At 35.8% G+C, this 26,839-nt stretch overlaps 5 protein-coding genes across 8 annotated transcripts in view; 2 read left to right on the top strand and 3 right to left on the bottom strand.

Moving 5' to 3' along the window:
* The window catches only part of LOC129794093 (GPI mannosyltransferase 3), a 1,193,052-nt gene that overhangs the window by 632,908 nt on the left and 533,305 nt on the right, over positions 1 to 26,839 (bottom strand). The gene's annotated exons all lie outside the window — the stretch shown is intronic.
* LOC129794120 (cytoplasmic tRNA 2-thiolation protein 1) overlaps positions 1 to 26,839 on the bottom strand; it is a 1,132,104-nt gene that overhangs the window by 632,908 nt on the left and 472,357 nt on the right. The window lies entirely within an intron of this gene.
* Positions 1 to 26,839, bottom strand: part of LOC129794129 (plasma membrane ascorbate-dependent reductase CYBRD1) — a 1,128,201-nt gene that overhangs the window by 632,908 nt on the left and 468,454 nt on the right. The gene's annotated exons all lie outside the window — the stretch shown is intronic.
* On the top strand, positions 4,951 to 8,058 carry LOC129794077 (uncharacterized). Its single transcript, XM_055834681.1, has 3 exons — positions 4,951 to 5,063; positions 5,166 to 5,230; positions 5,591 to 8,058. Exons 1-3 carry the CDS (start codon positions 5,046 to 5,048, stop codon positions 7,620 to 7,622), a joined length of 2,115 nt encoding a protein of 704 aa, XP_055690656.1. The 5' UTR covers positions 4,951 to 5,045; the 3' UTR covers positions 7,623 to 8,058.
* Positions 16,090 to 18,724, top strand: LOC129794106 (uncharacterized). The gene is made up of 3 exons (XM_055834727.1): positions 16,090 to 16,257; positions 16,730 to 16,791; positions 17,033 to 18,724. Exons 1-3 carry the CDS (start codon positions 16,240 to 16,242, stop codon positions 18,318 to 18,320), a joined length of 1,368 nt encoding a protein of 455 aa, XP_055690702.1. The 5' UTR covers positions 16,090 to 16,239; the 3' UTR covers positions 18,321 to 18,724.

Below are 26,839 nucleotides of genomic sequence, written 5' to 3'. Positions count from 1 at the left end.
CATCGACAATTTGCATGAATACATTCACTTTTAATGGTATTTTTGGAGACTTGAAGCACGTACAATTAATTGTTTTGCCGATCTTTTGAGAAAAAGAGATCTTCATTAAGTGCCGAAAGACTTTGCAAAGTGCTGCTGTATTTCTTAATGAATTATCCTTAATATTTCATTATCCTTTTAAAATAAAAAAAATCCTATTAAAAAAAACTGGATCAAGGATTTATTTTTGAGGATAGTGAGTGTCTTCTAAACATTAAAAAGGATATGAGGATGAATGTTCTTATGCAAACCTCTTTTGAATCCTAATTAATTTTAGCTGTGATTTCTATTCGAACAGAATTATAGAATTCATATTAGTAAGGGGAATGTTCTGTGCTGTTTAAATTTTTCTATTAAGAAGTTTAAGTATTTTTTCATTAATTTTTTTTAATCTGCAAGAACCGCAAGAACAGATTTAGGCTAATCTCCCCTATCATCGAGTTCTTGAGATTATCGAGAGAACTCATCGGAGGATAAAATAGAAAATTTTTAAGCATTAGAATAACTTTCAATTTTGAAAAAATTGCAACACTGAGGAGGAGAATAAAGACATTTATGAATTTTAATTTATTTCTTCAGCAAAATGTTAACCTGCTCAATAATGAATTTTATAAAAAATCTTTAAAATATTTTTTTTTATTTTGATTAAATATAAGAAAGAGAAAAATAAGAAAGGATATTAGTATTTTGCGAATGAAAGGACATCCACTGAATAAAAAAAATCGTATACATTTTTCCTAAAAATTTTTTTTTGTAAAAAAATCTGTAATGGAACTTTATATAGGAAAAAGTTTTGTTTCATAAAATCACAGGACTGTGCTAAAATTCTGCTAATATTTTTGTTTGTTTAAAGGGAATTTGTGATTTCTCCATTTTCTTCACAGATTATAATCGCTACACTTAAGTTTATAGAGTCCAATTTGGCATACTTTTGCTAAATACTTTGCGCGGTTAAACCAGAGAGCTTAACAAAAAATGGGCTTTAATAATCCCCATAAAGTGTGAAATATTTAAATTAATCATATTTCGTCCAGTTCTTGCACAAATTCACGTACCTTGGCCAAATTTCGTGCGAGATTGCAGGGAGATGGTTTGAGAAATGGCGAAGAAAATATTTGATTTCGAAGTTGCTGAAAATTTTTCATGGTCTCTTTCCCACCAATTTCGCGGTGCCTTTCAGCAAATGAATATTTTTTCTTTACTTTTTCTCACCACGATGATATTTTCTATACACTTATCTGCGGTATTCCCACTTTGGGCACAAAAGACAAAAAAAAATGCGCATTCACCTCATGCTGCATTCTGGAACCGCAGAAATCTTCCGCAGTCTCAGCTGTGCACTCCTAACGTTAAGTTTTAGTCAAACTTTTGCCATTAGGTGGTTCACTGATTTTGTAAAATTATGTGAATTTATTTAAAGAAATAAATTGATTTATTGGTTTTATCGATTTTCTTATCAATTTGCGATATTTTTTTTGGGTTTTGTTGTGAATTTTTAGTGTTTGTATCCAGATGCATCATTCAACTAGAGCCTAGTAAGGGCAAAAAGAAGTAGAAGATTAAAAGAAATTTTTAATTTAAATTATTTTGACTCGTTAATATCAATTTTTAAGAGATTACATTATCTCTCTTAAGAAAATTTAAATTCTTGTGAAATTTTAAAGATTTTGGCCCAAAATGTTTGAGATAGAATTACAAGATCTTGAGATCGTTATGGAATCATTTTTAATAGGATTTCAAAATTAAAGATTCCTATATTAGCCTTTGTATAAAGTTCTTTAGAAAGAAAAGAAACAGCGTAAGAAAAAAATCTTTAAAGCAAAAAACATTAATAATAAATTAAATAAAGATTCTTTCTCAACAACAGAAAATACAACCATTGCCCCACATTCCCCTATAACTTTTCAGCGTGTTGCCTACGTGCTGGCGTTTTTTCCATGAATATTTTCACGCGGTTTCATTACCGATTAGCGCAAGATAATTTCAAATCTCATTTAACACGCATTAATCGTAAAGCTTAATATTCCAATAAATTGTTTTAGACAGGGAAATGTAAAGTTCAAGTTCGCGGCTATTCGGTGCGTGTATTATGTATTTTTATTGCAATTCATGTAAAATATTTTTACCGGCTCTCGGTCGTAGAAAGTAACAAAGTTTTATGGGGTTGTATTTTGGGTGGGAGGGTTTGGTTTTTTTTTCAATAAAATTTTAAGCAATTTGCTGTTTCTTTGCTCTAAAAAAAATATAAAAAAATATTATATTAATTTAAAGAAGATTTTGTTTTTAATATTAGATCCTTGACCTTGACTTATAACATGATGGTGAAGCTATATATTTATCCCAACATCAATAATGTTTTAATTGGTTTTTTTTTGATGATTTCTTGTAGCAATATTTTTCTTTTTTTTTTCTCTTTCAAAATACCATTCTTGCGTGAGCCCTTCGGAAGTGTCTATGAACCGCAAAAAAATCCATGTTGAAAGTATTCGTAACGCTTAATTGGAAGAAAAATTTTTGCCTATGTCGCACGCATTAATTTTCCACCAAATTCAAACACCGTGCTATATTGTTTTTCATTTTGGACGAGAGGGCGTGAAAAGTAAAAGTGCCACAGGGAGACTTCTTTGGAAATTTAAACGTACAACATAATTGTTTTCTAAATTCGTCAATGCGTGAACCACATGACCATTGATTGCGCGTGCTAATTCACAAAAATTCACCTGTTTCACCGGAAATGGGAAAAGTGTCTGATGAATGAGATGGAGGAGTTAAAAATTACAGAACTTTTCCTCGCACACCTGCTGCTGATGCAAAAAAAAAAGCTCAAAAGAAATAATTCGTGATGAGTAAAGGAGATTTGAAGCAAAAACAAGCCATAGGAAGGTGGTCATGAAGCTTTTTTTACCAACTGAGATTACCACACAATCTCTTCACGCAGATGGAAGGTACGAAAAAGTGCAAAAAATCAACCCAAAGACATTGACTTTCATCTCTTCTTTCATTGTACCACCATCGACTTCAACATCGAATTGCTCAAGTGACAATAATTGTGCAAAATTCCCCTCCCCTCCCAATGCGAGGATTTCATGTGCTTTTGGACGCGGATCATTTTTACTTTCTTCATTTTGCCATCTGGTGTGCTTTCCACTTTTCTTCAATTCACAACAAAACAGTTCCATTCATTTCATTCGCTGATTTTTCCGCCAAAACGCCTCTCAAGAAAACGCAACCACTTTGCGGAGCGATTTGTGCCAATTTGTGGCAAAATGAACAAAGTCATTTTTTCTTCTGCTACTACTCAATTTATTGCTCTGATTTTCACTGTCGTTTGAATGTCGGGCGAAACAGCATAGAATCATCGCATAGAGTGCATTAAAAATACAATCATATTTATTGGTTCATTTACAGAGAGAGAAAAAAGAAAGGGAAAATTGCCCTGATTGTTGATGATGAAAACATTAAATTGGTATCTTATGCTTTTTGTTAAATTAATGTACCTGAACAGGTGGTTGATAGAGAATTTGTGTGCCTATATGATTTGTAAATGTATCATTTAATCTTTTTTTTTATTTAATTGCTTTGATCTCTAAAGAGTTTGATTTATTAAAACATATTTTTAAGGAAAAATTTGAAAAATGAAAAGGAAATTTGATATAAAAGTGAAAGGTTAAATTATTTTATTTTACAAAGAAGTTTTTATTAGAGATTTTTCTTCTTTTCTTTATCTTAAAGTTTTATTTATAAAATAATATTTAGCTCAAATAAGAAAACTCTAGACATAAAATAAAATAAAAAAAAAATAGGAAATAAAATTGAATGGATGAATTTTAAAAGGACATAACTCTAAAGAGAATTTTTCAGGAACTATTAAAAATATTTTTTATATAAAAATTTAAACGAAAATGGACTAATTTCTTGACAATAAAAAAAAACAAAATCAATCATCATTCATTGGATTTTTCCTCGCTGAATGGAAATTATAATAATAAATTTTCCGTAGATCTCATAATGAGAAAATTATGATTTTCTCGAGGGCATTGCCCTCCTAAAAAGAAATGATTTATTGCCTGACTTTGTATTCCTTGTGTGCAATGAATATGGAATCAAATGATTTTTGGAAAATCCATTAATTTCTTCTTGATTGCTAATCAAAAATTAAATTCGCATTAATGAATGCGCAATAAATGTATTATCCAATCAAAACTGCAATGCCAATTTTTGCACGAGGGCATTGATATTAATTTACAAATGTTGCAAATGAACCGTGAAATTATATATCACTTCCATGTGGAAAAATGGGAAAAATATTTTGTAATTTTCGGAAGTTTAATGAGAGATGTCCTGGGATGAAAATCATGTAAAAATTAACTTTTCCGGATGCTGCATTAGGAATCAGGAGAAACGTTCACGGAAATTGTGAACGGAAAATGTATGCAGGTACAGTAGAAGTCCACATCAACGAACAATCGGATGTACTACTCTCGCGCATTATTTTTAATACGCGAGAGTAGTACATCCGATTGTTCGTTGATGTGGACTTCAACTGTATTCCTCTTCATGTAAATGCATTCGTGTCTTGGTTGTGCAGGCCTGCATAACGTCTCGCAATGACCAACACCTTGAACTTCTCCTCACAGTGCATTGAGCATATTTGAGTGTGAAAATATAGCTCTGGGTGCGTGCAACTTTCCCGGATTGAGCTTTTCTGTGCATAGGCACTCGAGACACATTGGCTGGCACGCGTGTATTGATTGTAAATGGAAGTTTGTGCTGTAAGCCGCACGTTTAATTCGCAATGGTCGATGGTCGTGTAAATGCACTTGCAAGCTAAACACTGCATTTGCCATTGGGATGGGGGAGAGAATCAGTGGAGTGATTCAATTATAAAAGTGCAGCAAAGGCACAAGATGCCCATCAAACGGTGGATTGTAGTTGCAAGTGGAGGATCGTTGCATTTTGGGATTATCCGTTGAAGAATTTTCTTGTGTCTCTATTGCGTTGGTGTGATGTTGCCATTGAAAACAGTGAGTGTTCCTTTTTTCCTTCCTCTGTGTGGATTGATCTTGACCAACAAGTGCCTCAAAACAACTTTCTTAAAAATTTTGTGTGTTGTTCTCTATTTGTAGCTGAGGCTTTATGCTGTGGTGCCCCTTCTTCTTGTATTTATCTGTGATCGTACCATCGTCAAGGGGTGAGTGTTACCCAAAAAACTGAACCATGTGTGCAATCCAATCTCGAACTCTTTGCTTTGTGCTTTTTTTTGCTTTTGGGGGATTCAGTGAATAATAAATTGTGTACCTTACGTAAGCGGTAATCATACAATCTCCTACATCGTGTGCGATGGAACACAAAAAGTTTTTGGGAGTTAAAGACCTCCGAAAAAGAAAGACCAAAGTGCTTTCACTTTCTTCAGTTGCTGTGGAGAGCCCTGTTTGGATATATATAAAAATAATATATAAATGCAAAGATTCGAAAAAAAATTCCTCGAAAGCACTCAATTTGACTTTCTTCCTCTCTCTTTTCTTTTTGGCGGGAAACCGCTCTGCTGTAGGAACCAGGTTGGGGCCCTCAAGAGATATGAATTTGGAAGTCCAAACTACAAACTACCCCCTGGAGAGTTAGTAGGCGGAAGGGATCCATGGGCAAAGTATATGCCAAAACCCGTACGCCCACGGAGGCAGCTCTTCCCCACACATCATGACCCCTTCAGCAGTTTCTTCCAGTCAATGTCCGAAGGTGCCAAGGTTGTTAAGCACGTAATTACGGATCCATTCAGGCGTCCAAAGCGTCTACTAATCACCCAACCAAAATACATCAGAGGAACATCATACGCAGGCTTAAAGAGCTACTACAAACCCGATGCGGACTTAAAGAGTTTCTACAAACCCGACGACTTCAAACCTGACTTTTCCGCAACAACTGAGATCAAAGGCCTCAGTGACTTTCCCAATCACGATACCCACACTGAGGAGCACTACCACTACGATGATACAGGCAAAAGAATACCACCCCCACCTGGCTTTGAATTCCCATCAACCCTGAGTGAAATGCAATCTTCAGATAGCTTTGCATCCTATGCTACATCAGAGAAACCAAGCCTTGTACCGGAAAATATTTTACGGCAAATTGAGAAGCAAGAAGAACAGAAAGCCGAAGATGCCATGATTTCGGAATTCAAGCAATCCTTCAAAGAAACCAAGCCTAAACATCTTTTTACTATTAAAACAACCTACAAGAGTCCCTTTGATCTTGCTGGGGAAAATGGATGGATCCCTATGGAGAGCAGTGTCAAGAGCACCCTAAATGGTTTCAAAGGCTTCTCCGGGTTTGACGATCTTAAAGCATCCGGTGGAGAAATGACTCAATCCTTCCCTGTTAGCAGTCTCCATACGGACGTAATGCAGCTACCAATTGGCAAGCAAGTGCAATACGAAAAGCGCATTATCCCTATTAAGGACTTTGTGATGAAGGAGATCATCGATAAGGATACGAAGAAGCCAAAGTATACAGTTTACCAATTTACCAAGCCATCTAGTAGCAGTCCAACAATAAAGCCACTTAAGGAAGTTTTTGGCGATGTTGCTTCTGGTAGTTTCCTATTTTCATCCCTGGATAATACAGAAAAGAAGAAGACTGTTAGCACATTGGCTCCTATTGTGATTGATACAACGGAAAATGAAATAATTGTAAGCCCATCCCCAACACCAAGCGCATGGCGTCCATCTCCATCAGTTTCAGTTGAGAACTACTCAGTTTCCTCTACATGGTCATCACCAACAACCCGTGCTCCTGCTAGATCCAGTACCAGATCACCACCTACGAGAACCCCAACCCGAACTCCTTCCCGTAGTGTCACAACAACTGAACGTCCGAATTATCCAGAATTTTTCTTTGAGACCGTACACAGTGATTCAGGCAGTTCACGGAAGAGGCAAAAGGAGAGACGACAGAAGAACAAGTCATCAGCCCCAGTTGACGATATTTTCAAGGGGAGCTACAGTCACTACCCAACTCCGACCAAGTTTAAGCCAATCGAAGGGTCAAAGTTGCAGTCGGAGACGGAAACGCTAAAGCCAGTAGTGGAGATTAAGGAGGAAGAAAAGATCATTCCAAGTAGTACTCAAGATCCATTGCAGGATGGATTTGTGAAGTACCATGTGCACGAGAATCCCTCGGATTCCCTGGTGGAGCTCGAGAAACCCATCAAGATGAAGGAGCATAAGAAGTATTCGATGAAGAAGTTGCAGGCAAGTGCAGTGCCCTTCATCAATATCCAACCAAAAATGCCGTCTCCATCTCCGGTATCCTCCCCAGCCCCACCTGCCTTCCTAATGGAGAAGAAGCGTACGAGTACCACCCCTCATACCCCTGTTAAAGTTGACTTTGAGACGGCCGTGGAGAAGAGTAGACGAGCACCATCGTCCAGCTACAGCTACAGCAGTCTGAGCAAACCTCAGGCCCAGGAGTCCCGAAAGCGCCAGAGGCCTCATGCCCACTTTCGCGACTCCTCTGTGTCAGCCAGCACAAACATGGAGCGTGCTGCGGGTCGCGGATCCGTAAAATATGGCGACAAGCTCCGATAGAGAGAGCATCGAATAGTGAGACTACGTCGAGCATATCCCACACATAAAACACCAAGGGTTGTATTTATAAAAGAATGATGAAAAAAAATGTAAAAGTGAGAAGAAAATTCCGATGAGGGAGATAAACAGCGTAGTTACTAAGTAATTCCATGTTTAATTGTTTAACGTGATCTTCGAGAAATTCCATCGATTAACCAATGGTGTGTTGAAGAGGGAAAGAAAAATCGAGTGTGTAACTGAAGCGGATAGAATTAGTGTACCAAAGTCGATATTTTTTCGCTCTTCAGTGTTTGGTATCACTCTTTTTTTTCGTGAAAAGAGGCTAGAAATTTTCTCTCTCGCAGAAATTGTACATATAATAATATTGTATAGAGAAAAGAGATGTAAATTAAATGCACACGAAAAATTCATCGAAGCGTTGTGTGTTGAAATGAAATCATATTGTGTTTAATTGCATGGGTTATATCGCACGTGAACTGGGTAGATCGAGAGATCATCTTGTGCTCCGAAACAGGCCAGAGCTGTGATCTCTTCAAATTGGATCAAGAGATTAGCATATTGCAGCAGAAACTCGCCGTTTTATTTGAAATAAATGCATGTATATTGAAATTGATTGAAAATGTAGTTAATAGGAAAGCTTTTAAAGAGCTTTTTGACTCATAATTAAGCTTAAAAGATAAGAAGTGGATTCTGTATAAAAAATCTTACATTTTCTTATAAATTGCAAGTTTTTGACAGTTGGCGTTTCTAATCGATCTATTTTCATACAATAAGAGAAATCATTGATCAAAAAATTCTTAAAGATTTTATTAAAAGCATTTTTCTCTTTTATAACACAAATAAAGAAAAAAAACTGTCAAAATCTTATATTTTACAAAACATCAAAAATCTTACAACTGTCGCATTGTAAGAAAAGAAAAGGTTTTAGATAGAATCGATCTCATTTTTTTAAAGCTTTTTTATCGAAAATAAGAGAGCTTTTTGAAGAACTTTATTTTTTTTATTCTGGAATTGATTTCAAAAATTCTTTCAATTTATAAATCTATTTAATAATTTGATAAAAAAATCTCTTTTCTTCTGAGAATCACATCAATTTGATCAATAATAAATTTCTTTTCGTGAGCTTTTCTAAAAGCTTCTTGTTCTCTCTTATTCTAGCTTCTAAAAAGGCTTTTTCTTGCTTATCTGAGATTATTAAAATTTAAATATATTTTCTCGAACATCTTGCAAAGTACATTGGCAAGTTTGCAAGGTATTTACTTATATATAGTAATTCCAAAAAAAAAACATTTCCCCAATCTCATGTTATATGTACTTTAACATAATATTTTTTGCTCCATCATTTATTTACACAATATTCTTTTTTTTTCCTTTCTATTGAAATTTTGGCTCATAACTTTTTACCGTCGTATTGGGACTTTCACTTACATTTTGTCTATAACTTGAACAATTTTATTTTAATTTCATTCTTCTTTTTTGCCTAACACTTGCTCTTGAAGATATTTGACCATGTACTTGAATTCTCCCATTACCATTCAAGAATTCAGCGTGTTTGGAGCAAAAAAAGTGCTTGTTTATGCGTCAAAAGCGTTAAAAGTTTCGGGTGAAAGAAATGATGGATATCCGTACCTACCTGCGCTTTGATTAATGACAGGGGACAAATATTTGGTCAATTGCTTCAATTGTTGCGGTGGACCTGAAGCAATAAGAGAGAAAAAAAGCTCTTTCGTTTTGACTTTTTTTCCGCCAGTAGTGAAAGGTTTTGTGCGTTGGTGGATTGATGAGCATGAGATAGTAAGTAATGACCATTATGTTTGAGAATTGATTAATTCAGTCATTTAGTGGTTTTCCATCATCATCCGATTGATGAAGGAGACAAGAGCAGTATATCACTTTCATTGCGCGATGCAAAAGATCACTTCCCGCCCAAAGCTCTAAAGATTCACAACTTTTGTGGAATCCCACCACATGCAAAAGATAAAAAAAATTACTTTTACTCAACTCAATGGTTTTTCTGCACCGGCACTTCCTGGGAGATTGTCGCCAAAACAGAGAGCGAGAGATGCGTAATAGGAAAAGAATTAACTCGAACATCATGCTCAATCTTCAGCATAATGGTACCATTGACCCGAAGACGAAGCGCACTTTCTTCGCGAAGCTCATGGCGCAAATTGATTGCGAGAGTCTGACTTTGTATACAAAAAGCCCATATAACAATAATTTAGGTATTTTGTCATGTTATGCATGCAAAGAAATTACAAGATTGTTAGTGATGTGAAAATTAACAGAGATCACATGTTTTAGCAAAAAAAAAAAAACGTTTTGTGAACCACATCCTACATACATACATAGCACGTCGTCACAGAGTTGAATTGACACACACTCGCAAAAGGAATAGTGAAGGAGTTCCCACGATTTTTGGGATGGACTTCTTGAGAAGTGGAGGAAAAGTAATTTTTCTTTACCTTTCTTTTGCAAACTTTATTGTGGCAATCTGTGAATTTTTGCACAAATTTATGCGAAAGTCTCTTAGCATTTTGTTATGAGAAATTGAGCATTTATTTTTATATTATTTTCTTGATTAAACTGTTTTGTTTTATTCATTTTACATGATCTATTCAGAGGAACAAAAAGCGCGTATTTTCCCGTCTTATCTTCGCATCGTGTTTGAAATTAGATTAACAGTGAGTTTTTATTGTATTAAATTTTTGAATTTCAGCTGATTTTTAAAAGCTTTATTTAAGCTTCATTAAAAATTATGATTATTTTTTATATATTGCATTCTGTTTAAAAAATACCAAGGAAATCTTGTCAATCAATAATTTTATCGATAATTTTTAGCAAGATATCTTTTCCAGTTTTTCCAGATAATTTAGAAAAAAAAACATAAATCGGAAAACATAAATAGGTGATATTTTTAATTCTCTTTTAGATTATCTCATCAATTGTGAGGTTTTTCTATACAAGAAAGGGTAATCTCCTTTAATATTTTATTTTTAAAAGTTTTATAAGTCACTAAACGTATAAAAATTAATTATTTAAAATTAAATAAAGTCTCTAAATAAAACTTTATCTAATGCTCAATATATGAAAATAAATCTACATAAATTTCAACTCTGCGTGGTAGACAAGTCTCTAATCTCTTTTTGGAGGAAGGAGAGTTTTATGATGAGTCAAAAGAGTTATCGCCATTGACAGAGAATTTTGTGTAAACGTTTCTTTTCGCACGAGCCCCTTCCATTCAGCGCACGTTAGCACGTTCAAAAAATTATCCGTGCGATCGCATTCTGCTAAATTTTCTTATATAACCGCGAGAGGCGAAAGACTCTGCGAAGAAATTTTGTGCAGAAAGGTACTGCGAGAGTGCGCACCCAATGGTATGGTCTCTCTCCATGTGTATCAATTTCTTTTTAGAGCTATAATTGCATACTTAAGTCACAATTATCTTATTTCATTTCTCCGCACAGTTTAAAGGTGCTCTGCTGCACACCCGCCGTGCTCTGCAACACCTTTCCCATTGTGACGCGCTTAAAGTCTTTTGCCGAGCAACTTTGATTCCTCTGCCTTTGCTCTTTTGCCATGTCTTCAATTTGTGATTCAACACATAATAAATTGATAATAATTTTCTTGTGTTGTTCAATTGAACCCAAAAGGTGATTCCTCTCGCTTGGGCGTCTCTCATGATGCTGCTTCTTATTGCTGCTGCTGCTGCTGGCAACAACCACTTTCACTGACCATTGCAATTTGAGAGCCCAACTCTTACATGGGCATCACGTTTTGTAATATTCAAGGATAAAGAAAGTAGTGGCCAGCACCCAAAAAAACGAACCAGACGAACTTAAGAAAAAAAGACGAAGACAATAAAACCCTCAACCTCACTCTCGATGAACGTAAATTATTTCATTGATCTCTCAACTCGAGAGCTTTATATTCTTGTGAACTTTCGAGTATGTATGGCAATGAAAATGAAAGTTCCCAAGACAAATGCCCCGGAATATCCGCGATAATGAACATGAGAATGAGAAATATGAATAAATGATCTCTCCTGTGAGACGTTTCCCAATTAATAATGACACGCTCTAATGCTCTGCATTTTTTGTCCACTTAAGCAGTGTTGCTTTAAGAAAAATGAAGCAGCAAACATTATCAGGCAGTTACGGACCATTTTTCTCCAAACAACGCGCTACAGTGTGAAATTTTCATAATTTAAAGCAACTAAACTGCCAATTCCATTAGCATTTATCTTTTATTAATCTCTGCTGTATCATATAGGGAAATTTTATGGTTTTATATTTCCCCAAGTCAAAGGATATTCTCATATTTTTAAAGAATTAAGATTTTTTTCTTAATGAATATTTTTTTGTAGGAATAATAAAACATGTAATCCTTAAAATTTAAATAAAATTGATTTGCAGGAAAATCTGAAAATCCCATTTGAAACATTCCCCATACCCTTCTACCATATTAACAAAACCCACTGAGGCAAAGATATACGAAAGTTTTGTGAGGCTCTTACTAATTAATAATTTATTTCTTAGGTAATTTCCAAGACAAATGGTGTGGATTTTAGTTTGGTGCGAAATATAGGTAAGAAGAATCCGACATGAAGCGTGGAAAAATAACAAATTTCATTATTATTGTGTGTAAATGTAATGCAGAGATTGGCGGAAATTTCCTAAAAATTTCTCACTTTAATTCAATTCGTGTGTGCGCGTCAAAAGATCACTTCTTGCTTCAAACTTATTACGAAATGCGAATCTCTCTGTGCATTCCCCACTGAATGGTGCCTCTATATGCGAAACAATACGCGCTTAAAGGGGAAAAAAGAAGAATGTTAAATGGGATGTAAGGTACATACTATATCTTGATAATTGTGTCACAATTGCACATGAGCTTTACAACCTCTTCTTGTTTTCCTTTTTTGCAAAAAGAAAGCGAAAGTGATTCTTATAATGAAAACCGACAAAAGAAATCATAAGAAGCACAAGAATGGTAAAAACAAAATATTCTCAAAATTTCTCTTACGTAACTTTTAAATTAAATTATTTTTGCTCGAGAGAATTACTTTCTTTTCCAACATAAATGTTATTTAAATTGAACAACTCACGGTAGTCTGCAACAAGAAATGCTCAATTCAAGATCAATGGCAATCGAATGGAATCGTCGTGATATTTTCATGTTCACCTCATTAATTCACTTAACATCCAGTTTCAGGTACAAAACTAGATAGAAGATTAGGGTTTGAAACACGCAATCGTCAGCTCTGGGCGCTCTGGGTCAAAGTTACGGAGACAGTAGCGAAGAAAGTAAAACTACTAAATCACAAAAAGACAAATAATGCAAAGTAATAAAACATATTTATTGATCATAAGTTATTGCTGGAATTTTTATTTATCTGATGAAATTTAATCAATTTAATTGATTAATGTGATTGTTTTTATTAGACTGTTTTTTTCAAATTGATCTTATTTCCATTAGTTGTGCAATTTCTATTAAATAATATTGAAATAAATGTTCAACAATAACATTCCCCTGCAATACTAACCCATTTCTTTTGTATTTTTGCCAATTTCATGCGGAATAGGTAATGTTTTTATTTGATCTTTAGTGAGATATTTTTTCATGTTATTTATTTATCGCTTTCAGAGATCATTCTTTTACACTCAAGAGAAGAAAAACTTAATTGTAATCATAAGATTGTTAAACATTTCAGGAGAATAAAGAAGAATATTACTTTTGACCTCAAAGATTAAAATAATGGCGCTTATTCTGGCAAAAATGGAGCTTATTCTGGCAAAAATATTTTCTTTTCTATCTATTTCGTCTTGTTCTAACAGAATAAAAAATTTCTTATAAATTAAATCATTTTTAAAAGATAATTTAAAAATTAAAAAAAAAAATTTTTAAGGATATTAAAACTTTTGTAAATATTTTAACTTTTTTGTAAGGAAAGTTAAAAAATAAAAACTATTTTGTTTTGATAAAAAACTATTTTTAAAATACTCTTAAAAAAAATTAGAGCAATAATCTAATACTATTGAAAGTTTGTCAAAAAAAATTTTATCTACAATTAAATGTAGGATAATGTTCTTCTTAAAATATTTGTCGAAAATGAGAATAAATAGGTAGAAATTTTCAAATAATACATTAATCATAAATATTGCATAAAAACTGATTCATCTAATCTTAATAAATAATTCAAAATGTAATTATACAATTGAAAAAATTTACATGAAATTATGTTGTGATGTTAAAAAGTAAACTCATGTCAATTATTCCCTTTGAATAAAATAAATTATTCTCATAAAAAAGCAACGTGTGGTAAATGTTTGCAATAAATCATTTTAGTTGTAGATAGTTTTATTAACTCATCTTGCTTTAGGCTAACATTGATTACGCCCAATATTTTGTGGTTGTTAAATGTTTACCTTTTTGTGGTTTCATATGGGACTGTATAAAGAGAAATTATGTATGAATAGTTAGTTAACATATACAACATTTGGAGGAGAAAAAAAAAGAATTTCGCACCATCACCTTGCAATATTTGGACGTTTTTGATTGCAATCTCTTTTCGTGCACTTTTGACATTCTCCTTCATATATTTTCTGCATTTCTCATGGCGGAATGAATTTATGATTGCGGCAACTTTCTCAGCGATATGAAATTTAGATTAGAATGGTGCACAAAAAAAGAGCCTGTGATGAGGAAAACTCTTGTGTCTTATATAGAGAAAGGATGGTGCAATTTGTTGAGCGACTTTTTCGCATAATGTGCAAAATAATCTCGAACGCGAGGCACATGCTGTATATACAACTTCCCCTTGAATTTTGCGCGCTCGACTTCACTTTCAGTTTCTTCGCGCCCGAGACATTGATCTGTGGGCCAAGAAAATTGATGGTTTTACCCAAAAAATGACAGGTGAGTGTGCGAGAGTTGATGGTGTGAAATCCAATTCTTCTAGTCACTCTCATTGGTAATTAGATGATTATATTTTAAGGTGTGCATTAATTCCAGTAAACGCACGATTTCTTACTTCCGCACGAGCCAACCTCCTCAGCCACAACATGTGGAGTCTTTTTGGTACAAGAATGGCACATTATAATTGAAAAAGATTCAATTGTGTGAACACCGTGTGTCACTCGAGGCGTCGTCAACTCACTATCAATTAGAGAAACTCTTTTTTTTGTGACTAGGACTTTTTCGCCACTGTTCAACACTCCAAGTTCAATAGCATTGGGTTTTTGTTGCGATTAATAAACTTCCTTTCACTGCTGGAATTTCTGTTGTCTCTTACCTGGTCACATTGCCAATGGCAGATGGCGAACTTCAATGGATAATTCTTGTTGATTTTATTCCAATCATTGGGAGACAAGACGAGCAGGAGTTTGCAATTTCTACCGGTTAATTGTTCGTAAAGTAAGTTTCACTTTCGTCTGGGTACACTCAGAAAAATTTATGCTGAAAATAGAGAAATAGCTTGAGAATATTAGGTATAGAATTAACTGTAAATATGCCTTTCCTTGCATTTGAAATTATTAAAAGTTTAAAAAAATATTAGATTAGGTACTAAATCTGCAAAAATTAAAAAAATATATCTATTGTTCTACTAGATCTACTTTATTAATTTTATTTAATTTTTATATAATAGTATCCTTTATTTTTTTTTTAAATTTAATATATTTTATGTTTTTAGACGTACTTCTTTCAGACATTTTCCCTGTTTTATTAATTTAATTAGATTTTATTATAATATAGTTATTGCAAAACAACGATTTTTTAAATTAACTTTTAATTATTTAACCGACCAAATGTCATAATAGAATATTTATGCAGAATCATTGTGAATTAATTAAGCCAAAAATAGTTAATGTTCAGAATGAAAATTTTTAATAAAATAATTTGGAAAATGAGCCGAAAAGATTTTTTTCTTGTTAGTAGGTTTAAATAAAATGATCCTGATTCAAAAACTTTAAGTACCAACTTACCCCAGAATCCTCTACATTATGGTTTTCTTATCTTCTAATTTACTTTAAAGTAAAGCATTTCTTCCATTGCTTCAACTACAAATCGAATTTCTCCGAGTGTAACTTCAACATTGCGACGCCCCATTGCGCTGTCCATTAAAGGAAACTGGTCATATAGTCTTCTGGGAAGCTCCCACGGAAGTGCCGGAAGAGAGATGAGCCGTATGGTAAAGTGGCCAAAGCTTCCACCTCTTGAGAAATTTATCTAATAACATTAAGCTATTGTGAGAATGTATTTGCGCCTTATGTTGTGCCCACCCTCCCTGACCATGACCTCCCAAGGCGGCTGAAAAAGAAAGGCTTTCACACTTGCTTATTTCGGCGCTTTTTCTCCCCATCACCGACTCTCGCTATTCTCTCCACTCCACACAGATCGTGAATATGTGTGCGTGTTCCTCAGCTCCGGGCCAAGACAATACAGCCGGGGTCCATCACTTGAAGTTGCGCGGTGTGATTCGGGTGCCGTCACTATAAAAGCCTCGTACGGGGCCATTTCAGTTGCATTCAAAATTCAGCGGTCCACTCGCAAAAAAGTCACTTCCAGTAGTTTTTAGTTTTTTTTTTAGTTAAGCTGCAAATAATTCACACAAGACATGGCAAGGTGGCTCGCAGTAAGTAAATTGAAGGCATTTTACGATCTTCTCTTCCTCAAATGAGTGATCTCAAAAGTGATTTAATTGCATACGTGATCAAAGTGAAAAGCGCATTAAAGTGTGGAACAAGAATTAGTGATGAAACGTTGCCAATTGATGATGGAAATTGCAATCTTTGCGGAAGGCTGACATTGAACTTACATCAGTACAATTTTATACGCACTTCCTGTGCTTCAAGATGCAATTTTATTCCATATAAATGATTATTGCTCTAACTTGTGCCCCGCGGAAGTGTAGTGATCGCGAGCTCAGATTTTCCTTCAAATTTGCCCACAAATCTAATTATGGTGTGTGCGCTTTTGGATTCTTCTTTCACTTGTGCATCAATGTGGTACCTTTCACTGCTGAGGAAGAGATTTTTTCTGCCCATGACCAGAGAGACATTCCAAAAACGGGAGGCTCACTTTCTTTTTCATTTTCTTCCTTATAGCTCACATGTGCGATTGTCGCGACTGCATCTCTGGTCCAGGCGACTTTTGGCGGGAAAGAACAGTAAGTTTTAATTTTTTTCTCAAAAGTTTTTGCTAAAATATTTTTTTTAAATAAAATTTTTCAATGTAAAATTTGTTTTTGGCTTTAATTCTTTTTTTTTTCATACATAAAATAGAATTTTCTTAAATTCAAGATCAATAGTCAAGATTTTCATTTTATTTTTTTTTATTTTCTAATACTTTTTTTTTTTAATAATTTTTCAACTTACATTTTACTCACCTACATTTTATCCTTTTTTCAGCGTTCATATTAGGATTCATCTCCCAGAGCCTCATCATGAGCACCATCACAAAGAAGTGATTGTGAAGCATCATCACGAGCTAGATCATGGTCATGGAGGTGGTGGCCACGGCGGCGGCCATGGCGGTGGTCATGTTGAACATATCGAAATTCACGATTTAGGAGGTGGCCATGGGGGAGGTCATGGAGGTGGCCATGGGGGTGGGCATGGAGGAGGATTCGGCGGTGGGTTTGGCGGCCACGGAGGTGGACATGGTGGAGGCCATGGCGGCGGCGGTCATGTAGAACATTACGAAATTCACGCTGAGGATCTGGCAGGATTTGGAGGCGGCTTCGGGGGTGGGCACGGCGGTGGTCATGGAGGCGGCCATGGAGGCGGCCATGGTGGCGGCCATGGAGGCGGCCATGGAGGCGGCCATGGTGGCGGCTACGGCGGCGGCAGTGCTCATGTTGAAACCATTGCTCTGATTGAAGATGGCGGCCATGGTGGTGGGCATGGAGGAGGACATGGTGGTTTCGGCGGTGGATTTGGAGGTGGTCATGGTGGAGGATTCGGTGGCGGCCACGGAGGATTTGGTGGTGGCCACGGAGGAGGATTTGGCGGTGGTTTCGGAGGCGGCCATGGTGGCGGTCATGGAGGCGGCCATGGTGGTGGCTACGGCGGCGGAAGCGCCCACGTTGAAACAATTGCTCTGATCGATGATGGTGGTCATGGAGGACACGGAGGTGGGCATGGAGGAGGCTTTGGCGGCGGCTTTGGCGGTGGTCATGGAGGAGGTTTCGGCGGCGGCCACGGAGGAGGCTTTGGCGGCGGTTTCGGAGGTGGACACAGCGGCGGCGGTGGATATGGAGGAAGTGGTAGCCATATTGAACATATTGAATTAACCGATTCTGGTCATGGCGGCGGCTTCGGTGGTGGACATGGAGATGGTGGCCACGGAGGCGGCTTTGGAGGCGGTTTCGGCGGTGGGTTCAGTTCAGGCGGCCACGATAGCTACAGTTCTGGAGGACATGACAGTTACAGTTCTGGTGGGCATGATAGCTTTAGTTCAGGCGGAGGCAGCAGTGGCTGGGTTGGCGGCGGGCTAAGTGGAGGCTATTCAAGTGGTGGAAGCGGCGGCCATGGGGGCGGTTTCAGCTCCGGCGGCGGTGGCTTCAGTTCAGGAGGACATGATAGCTACAGTGGAATAGACAGCTACAGTGCTGGCCATGTTTCCGGCATTGGCCACTCTGGCGGCGGAAGCGGAGGCGGCGGCGATGGTGGATACCACTATCCAAAACCGCATTAGATCCAGTCATACGCTTCTTACCAATTTTCATGTACCTTCCATCGTCCCTATCGTTAAACAACGATAAGGGATTTTTAATTAATTTATCGCCACCCTCTGGCCTTTCTCCTCATTAATTTCTTTTCTTTCTAAACTATCCATTTTTTTTATTATTTATCATTATTTCTTGCTTCAAGAACTTCCTATCTCTCTCTTTCTCCCTTCACTTTATCTTGCGTGCTAGGCGTAACACTCAAAGACTGTGTATCTTCCTCTATAAAAAAAATATCACCTTGTTCTCCTCACATTTTGTTGACATGTTGTTAGATTTTTTTTAATGTAAAATTATTGTAAATATGTTGAAATTGTAACGAGAGATGTATAAAAAGATGTCAAAAAATAAGAGAAATGCCAAACATTTAAAAGATGATGCCTTTCATTTTAAATCCCTCACATTTCACTTTCATTTTCTTCCGCGCAAAATCTCATGATCTCTATGCCACGCTACGGAAACCCAGTCGTTGTTGTATTGAGTAATGATGAAGGAATTGAAGAAGTTGCCGGTGGTGCGCGCATCTTTATCTGCAGAGCCACCATCAGGTAGGTTACCACCGATCCGGCAATCTGCAATGAGATCCAATTGAGAAAACTTTCACTCTCACGCCTCGCAATGAGTCGTAAAAGTTGGACCACTCATAGAATTCATTTTTTTTAATGGGAGTTATGCGACTTTGAATCAGACTATGTATGTGAAACATGCCATACAGAGTATTATCCCTCGAGTTAATTAGTGCGGCAACAATAGAGGAAGTGGCGGAAGTATAAACTATTCTGCAAATTTATTACTTTATCCCCTTATTCCGCAATATGATTGGCAATTTTAATTCATATAGGATTAAATAATGCCTAAAGAGATGCAAAGGAGAGATTAAAGATTGATACTTTATACATAGTTATCATCGTTGATCGTGTTGATCGTTATAGCATTTTACATGGATCGTGATTTTAATTAGTAATCGACCGGAAAAAAATTAATACTAAAAGGTATTAGTTGGTATTTTAGGTTTTAACAAATTTGTAGTGGATAATAGCATCATTATATAGGTTTATGCTACTTAACTTTATCTTTATTGGATACACGTTTAGTGATTATTTTAAAAATGATCACCTTTTAAGGAGATTTTTGTTTAAAAATCTTTATGGGTGAAATTATTGTTTCTATTATCCTTCTGTTTAAGGATACTCTACCGTTAAAACCCTTAAAACTTTCTTATAGAGCTACTAGGTACCATCGATAAACCTTCAATGATTTATTTTCAAGGTAGCACACTACAGGTACATATAGGCATAGGTAGATATCAAAAGACATCAATTTGTCCCCAATGCAATTCCAATTTGTAGCTTTAAAAAGCCCCATTGTGCATGAAAATCGTGAGCATTTGATGCTGCAAAGAGATTTGTAAACTCTGACGGAGACTTACCGGGGCTAAAAGTGAAATGTCAATGATGCTCAATCGACCAGATGTAAATTGTGCTGGAGTTGCATCTAGTTTGATTTGAAAGAGTCGCACTTGAAGAAATTCCCTCTGCGAAAGTTTCCTATTGGACACCTTGAGAAGTTGCTGAAATGGACCACGTTGCTGCAAAAAAAAACATCAAATAAGAATGAATGGATGATTCAATGCATCTCTTGCAACTCTGAATTTACCATGATCTTTATTTGATGGGCACAGTAGAGGAAGAGTATAACACCAACAGTGTGTGCTGTGACAAAGACTACGTCCATGAAGAAGATGGCCTTGGTTTCAATATCATTCTCATCGAGTTGAAAGAATAAGATGATGGAGTACAGATGCATAACCAGGACTCCCAGTTCGATAACCATAAAAAAGGACAATTGAGGATTGAAGGCTGTATTGGCATTCATCAGAGCCACACGTATTGATTCATGCAGGCGTCTTAGGATATCCAATTCCTCCTCCAAATTTCTACCATTAATCACATCAACGTGTACACCGGTGCAGCAGAAATTCTTCGAAGGTGATAAATTTTCAAAATAATCATTCACCCTGTAGACCGTTTCTTTCTCCAAAACGGTCACCATGAGTGTTTGATAGCACATAAAGAGCTTCCAGTAGATGCAACATGTGATGCAGAACAAAAATTGGAACATAGACGGTAAGTTGTGTACCAAATTGTAGAAGACATTCTTAATTGGATCATCTTCTTGAAATTCTTGATGTATGCCAATCATAAAATCATGAAGCATCAGCATCATTAGTTGGATGAAGTACGCTAATATTCCAAAGCGGCTGTACCACCTTAGTTGGATCTTAGTCTGATGACATAAAAGTCCTATTTTTTGGAATGGAGCCAAATCATTCAAAAACTCCGCCATCGATTGAGCATTGTAGAGCCCAAGAACAGCCAAAAGGGTTGAGAAGCAAAAGTACAGGGTGTTGTTTATAAAATTCACGGCGCCATAAATGTTTGTTACCTATAGAACGTATTTTAATTAAATATTTGCGTTAATAGATAGAAATAAAAGTTTTTTTTTGATGAATATTCTGTTTAAAAGAAGTCTAATTTAATTTTTAAGATTTTTAAAGAAAGGAATTTTCAAACTAAAGAAAATTAAAAAATTAAACGAAAATATGACGTTTTAATAATTTTTAGGGTTTCTTTCTATTGTCCAATGAATGAGTCGAAGGAGAATGGGCTGAAAAAGTCAGGTAATGATTTAGGGAGGTAAAAAACAAATAAGTTTGAGAAAAAAACTAAAAGATGGATTTTCTGTATAAAAATGATCCGAAAAACTTTGTTCTATCTTGAAAAGAATTTCGAGATTTTTTAAAATCTTCTTTGTTTTTTTTAATCCTTTATTCAATATTCAGTTTCTCAGATTAAAATTTTATGCAAAAATTAGGTTTTTAAATATATTTCAGATGATTTTTTAATAATTTACCACAAATATTAATTCTAAGATTAATTTATTACAAAAATTTACCTTAATTTCAAACTTTACTGCAAAAAATATGTTGTAAAGAACTACCAACACAATGGAGTAAATAAACCATAATTTTGAAACATGAAACGTACATTGCCCGTACTCACTCTCAAACACCCTATTTTTGGGATGCTTGTAGTGAATGGGGAAGAGTCCTAAAATACGGCATCCCCTAAGAGAACCTCTTATAACTTCACACAGACACTTTCGGTTCTTAGTCATCTCGCTGAGGAACTAAATGCACCATCAATTAATATTGTGTCTTCCACAAAAATGAAATGAGTTCATCACATTAATATTTCAATCAATAATAATTTACATCGCATACATGTCTCATCTACATTAAATAAATTGCCTTAATGTAAATTAATCGATTTTAATTGACCTCCTTCCTGTTGGCATATGCACACGTATGCAGAACATTAATTTTGTCCCTCAGCGTGAGACTGCTTCAATGGATTCCGTGAATGTTCTAATATCAAATTGAAGAGCAACAATTATGTACGTTATCACGGTGCTGAACATCTGCAAGAAACGAAGAAATTTTTAAAATTAAATTGCCTTTGAACGACGCCTTTAAGCTGCATTTGAGCTTGGCAAACCTTTGCAACCATTCCGGCGTTAAAGTTGAAGATACCAGAGGCAGAAAACAGAGGTGGACTCTTGAAAATTTGCTGCGAAAGCAACTCCAGTTGCATGAGCTCATCAACATTGAGACTAACCGTTGAAACTGAAGTAACAAGACGAAACATAAGATCATTCATTTGCAACACTTGGTCTGCTCTGTAGATCATATATAGGGTGATTGTGATGTTAATGAGGAGCCTCAGGCACGTCACCAAGAGTCTCGTGGTTGTCTGTGCGGAATTGAAAGCATATTGGCCAGCAATGTAAGAATTGAGTACTGCTGAAATCATCACGAGGCACGTGAGGAGGGCCAATTGGGGATTAACACTACCATTGAACTCCCCAATGGTATCGATGATCTTCATATGAGACCGCCGAATCCTTACGATGCGATGAAAAATGCTCACATTGGCATCCTTTGGAGCACTTTCTCTCATACTGGCTGAATAGAGTATCTTTCTGAGTTGCTTATCCAAATTTTGGACAATTATCCGAAAGAGAGTCATCACAAAACTGACCTGATGGGAAGCATAAAAATATATGAATAAATAATCAGTTTTACTTTCATCTTTGCTAATTTGTTTTCAAGCACCTCAAGTACCTATATTTGAATTTTATTACTTGTTGTTTTAATTTTTTTTAATAAATAAATAAATAAGCAGTAGAAAGGTAAAGTTTTGTCTCGCATTGGCGCAAAATAAATAAAGGCAGAAATTGAAAGTCAATTAAAATGCTCTTGCTTCGACTATTTCTAGCCGGCTGTTTATTTTAATCACTTGTTTAACACTTTCAGTTCCATGCTTTAAAAGTAATGATATTTTATTGAATTTTTAGTTATTTAGAATTTTTTAGAAAACATTAATTACTCCAATATTTTCTTGCTTAATTAGTAAAAAATACATAACACAGTTTTCAAACATAAGACAATCCAAAAAAAATTTAAAGATTGAATAAAGTAACAATAACTTTTCTCTCACTGATCTTTATTATTCCACAAAAATTATATCTCAATGATTTGATAAAATTTCTTTCAACCTTTCTTTTAAACATACCTATATCACTTAAAGCTATAGGTAAATGGTTCAATTCCAAGGGGCTAATAACTATGACTGAAGGTTAACCACGAACGCAAGACTTGCGATCTTTTATGCAGTTAGCGCAAGTGAACGCAAGAACGCAAGATTGAACCCAAACAACTGCACTATAAACGCAATAGTTATTTAAACCCTGATTTTTGACTTAAAGTTTAGACATATTTTTGGCTAAAATCAGTTTTTCGCATTTTCTGGCTCTCCTGTTGATTTTAGAGCAAATCTGATTGGATTTTTGGGTCATCCCGTACCCGCAGGTTCGTCGATGAGCCTGATCGATATGTACCAAAGGGAAGTTTCAGATACAAAAAATAAGAATTTTCAATTTTTTCCTTTGAAGTTTAGACATATTTTTGGCTAAAATCAGTTTTTCGCATTTTCTGACTCTCCTGTTGATTTTAGAGCAAATCTGATTGGATTTTTGGGTCATCCCGTACCCGCAGGTTCGTCGATGAGCCTGATCGATATGTACCAAAGGGAAGTTTCAGATGCAAAAAATAAGAATTTTCAATTTTTTCCTTTGAAGTTTAGACATATTTTTGGCTAAAATCAGTTTTTCGCATTTTCTGGCTCTCCTGTTGATTTTAGAGCAAATCTGATTGGATTTTTGGGTCATCCCGTACCCGCAGGTTCGTCGATGAGCCTGATCGATATGTACCAAAGGGAAGTTTCAGATGCAAAAAATAAGAATTTTCAATTTTTTCCTTTGAAGTTTAGACATATTTTTGGCTAAAATCAGTTTTTCGCATTTTCTGGCTCTCCTGTTGATTTTAGAGCAAATCTGATTGGATTTTTGGGTCATCCCGTACCCGCAGGTTCGTCGATGAGCCTGATCGATATGTACCAAAGGGAAGTTTCAGATGCAAAAAATAAGAATTTTCAATTTTTTCCTTTGAAGTTTAGACATATTTTTGGCTAAAATCAGTTTTTCGCATTTTCTGGCTCTCCTGTTGATTTTAGAGCAAATCTGATTGGATTTTTGGGTCATCCCGTACCCGCAGGTTCGTCGATGAGCCTGATCGATATGTACCAAAGGGAAGTTTCAGATGCAAAAAATAAGAATTTTCAATTTTTCCTTTGAAGTTCAGACATATTTTTGGCTAAAATCAGTTTTTCGCATTTTCTGGCTCTCCTGTTGATTTTAGAGCAAATCTGATTGGATTTTTGGGTCATCCCGTACCCGCAGGTTCGTCGATGACCCTGATCGATATGTACCAAAGGGAAGTTTCAGATGCAAAAAATAAGAATTTTCAATTTTTTCCTTTGAAGTTTAGACATATTTTTGGCTAAAATCAGTTTTTCGCATTTTCTGGCTCTCCTGTTGATTTTAGAGCAAATCTGATTGGATTTTTGGGTCATCCCGTACCCGCAGGTTCGTCGATGACCCTGATCGATATGTACCAAAGGGAAGTTTCAGATGCAAAAAATAAGAATTTTCAATTTTTCCTTTGAAGTTTAGACATATTTTTGGCTAAAATCAGTTTTTCGCATTTTCTGGCTCTCCTGTTGATTTTAGAGCAAATCTGATTGGATTTTTGGGTCATCCCGTACCCGCAGGTTCGTCGATGAGCCTGATCGATATGTACCAAAGGGAAGTTTCAGATGCAAAAAATAAGAATTTTCAATTTTTTCCTTTGAAGTTTAGACATATTTTTGGCTAAAATCAGTTTTTCGCATTTTCTGGCTCTCCTGTTGATTTTAGAGCAAATCTGATTGGATTTTTGGGTCATCCCGTACCCGCAGGTTCGTCGATGACCCTGATCGATATGTACCAAAGGGAAGTTTCAGATGCAAAAAATAAGAATTTTCAATTTTTCCTTTGAAGTTTAGACATATTTTTGGCTAAAATCAGTTTTTCGCATTTTCTGGCTCTCCTGTTGATTTTAGAGCAAATCTGATTGGATTTTTGGGTCATCCCGTACCCGCAGGTTCGTCGATGAGCCTGATCGATATGTACCAAAGGGAAGTTTCAGATGCAAAAAATAAGAATTTTCAATTTTTTCCTTTGAAGTTTAGACATATTTTTGGCTAAAATCAGTTTTTCGCATTTTCTGGCTCTCCTGTTGATTTTAGAGCAAATCTGATTGGATTTTTGGGTCATCCCGTACCCGCAGGTTCGTCGATGAGCCTGATCGATATGTACCAAAGGGAAGTTTCAGATGCAAAAAATAAGAATTTTCAATTTTTCCTTTGAAGTTTAGACATATTTTTGGCTAAAATCAGTTTTTCGCATTTTCTGGCTCTCCTGTTGATTTTAGAGCAAATCTGATTGGATTTTTGGGTCATCCCGTACCCGCAGGTTCGTCGATGAGCCTGATCGATATGTACCAAAGGGAAGTTTCAGATGCAAAAAATAAGAATTTTCAATTTTTTCCTTTGAAGTTTAGACATATTTTTGGCTAAAATCAGTTTTTCGCATTTTCTGGCTCTCCTGTTGATTTTAGAGCAAATCTGATTGGATTTTTGGGTCATCCCGTACCCGCAGGTTCGTCGATGACCCTGATCGATATGTACCAAAGGGAAGTTTCAGATGCAAAAAATAAGAATTTTCAATTTTTCCTTTGAAGTTCAGACATATTTTTGGCTAAAATCAGTTTTTCGCATTTTCTGGCTCTCCTGTTGATTTTAGAGCAAATCTGATTGGATTTTTGGGTCATCCCGTACCCGCAGGTTCGTCGATGAGCCTGATCGATATGTACCAAAGGGAAGTTTCAGATGCAAAAAATAAGAATTTTCAATTTTTTCCTTTGAAGTTTAGACATATTTTTGGCTAAAATCAGTTTTTCGCATTTTCTGGCTCTCCTGTTGATTTTAGAGCAAATCTGATTGGATTTTTGGGTCATCCCGTACCCGCAGGTTCGTCGATGAGCCTGATCGATATGTCCCAAAGGGAAGTTTCAGATGCAAAAAATAAGAATTTTCAATTTTTCCTTTGAAGTTTAGACATATTTTTGGCTAAAATCAGTTTTTCGCATTTTCTGGCTCTCCTGTTGATTTTAGAGCAAATCTGATTGGATTTTTGGGTCATCCCGTACCCGCAGGTTCGTCGATGACCCTGATCGATATGTACCAAAGGGAAGTTTCAGATGCAAAAAATAAGAATTTTCAATTTTTCCTTTGAAGTTTAGACATATTTTTGGCTAAAATCAGTTTTTCGCATTTTCTGGCTCTCCTGTTGATTTTAGAGCAAATCTGATTGGATTTTTGGGTCATCCCGTACCCGCAGGTTCGTCGATGAGCCTGATCGATATGTACCAAAGGGAAGTTTCAGATGCAAAAAATAAGAATTTTCAATTTTTTCCTTTGAAGTTTAGACATATTTTTGGCTAAAATCAGTTTTTCGCATTTTCTGGCTCTCCTGTTGATTTTAGAGCAAATCTGATTGGATTTTTGGGTCATCCCGTACCCGCAGGTTCGTCGATGACCCTGATCGATATGTACCAAAGGGAAGTTTCAGATGCAAAAAATAAGAATTTTCAATTTTTCCTTTGAAGTTCAGACATATTTTTGGCTAAAATCAGTTTTTCGCATTTTCTGGCTCTCCTGTTGATTTTAGAGCAAATCTGATTGGATTTTTGGGTCATCCCGTACCCGCAGGTTCGTCGATGAGCCTGATCGATATGTACCAAAGGGAAGTTTCAGATGCAAAAAATAAGAATTTTCAATTTTTTCCTTTGAAGTTTAGACATATTTTTGGCTAAAATCAGTTTTTCGCATTTTCTGGCTCTCCTGTTGATTTTAGAGCAAATCTGATTGGATTTTTGGGTCATCCCGTACCCGCAGGTTCGTCGATGACCCTGATCGATATGTACCAA

Source organism: Lutzomyia longipalpis, chromosome 3 (assembly GCF_024334085.1).
Source record: "Lutzomyia longipalpis isolate SR_M1_2022 chromosome 3, ASM2433408v1".
In the NCBI taxonomy this organism is placed as follows: domain Eukaryota; kingdom Metazoa; phylum Arthropoda; class Insecta; order Diptera; family Psychodidae; genus Lutzomyia; species Lutzomyia longipalpis.
Note: the sequence above shows the minus strand (reverse complement) of the source record. Positions and strands in the feature narration are given on the sequence as shown.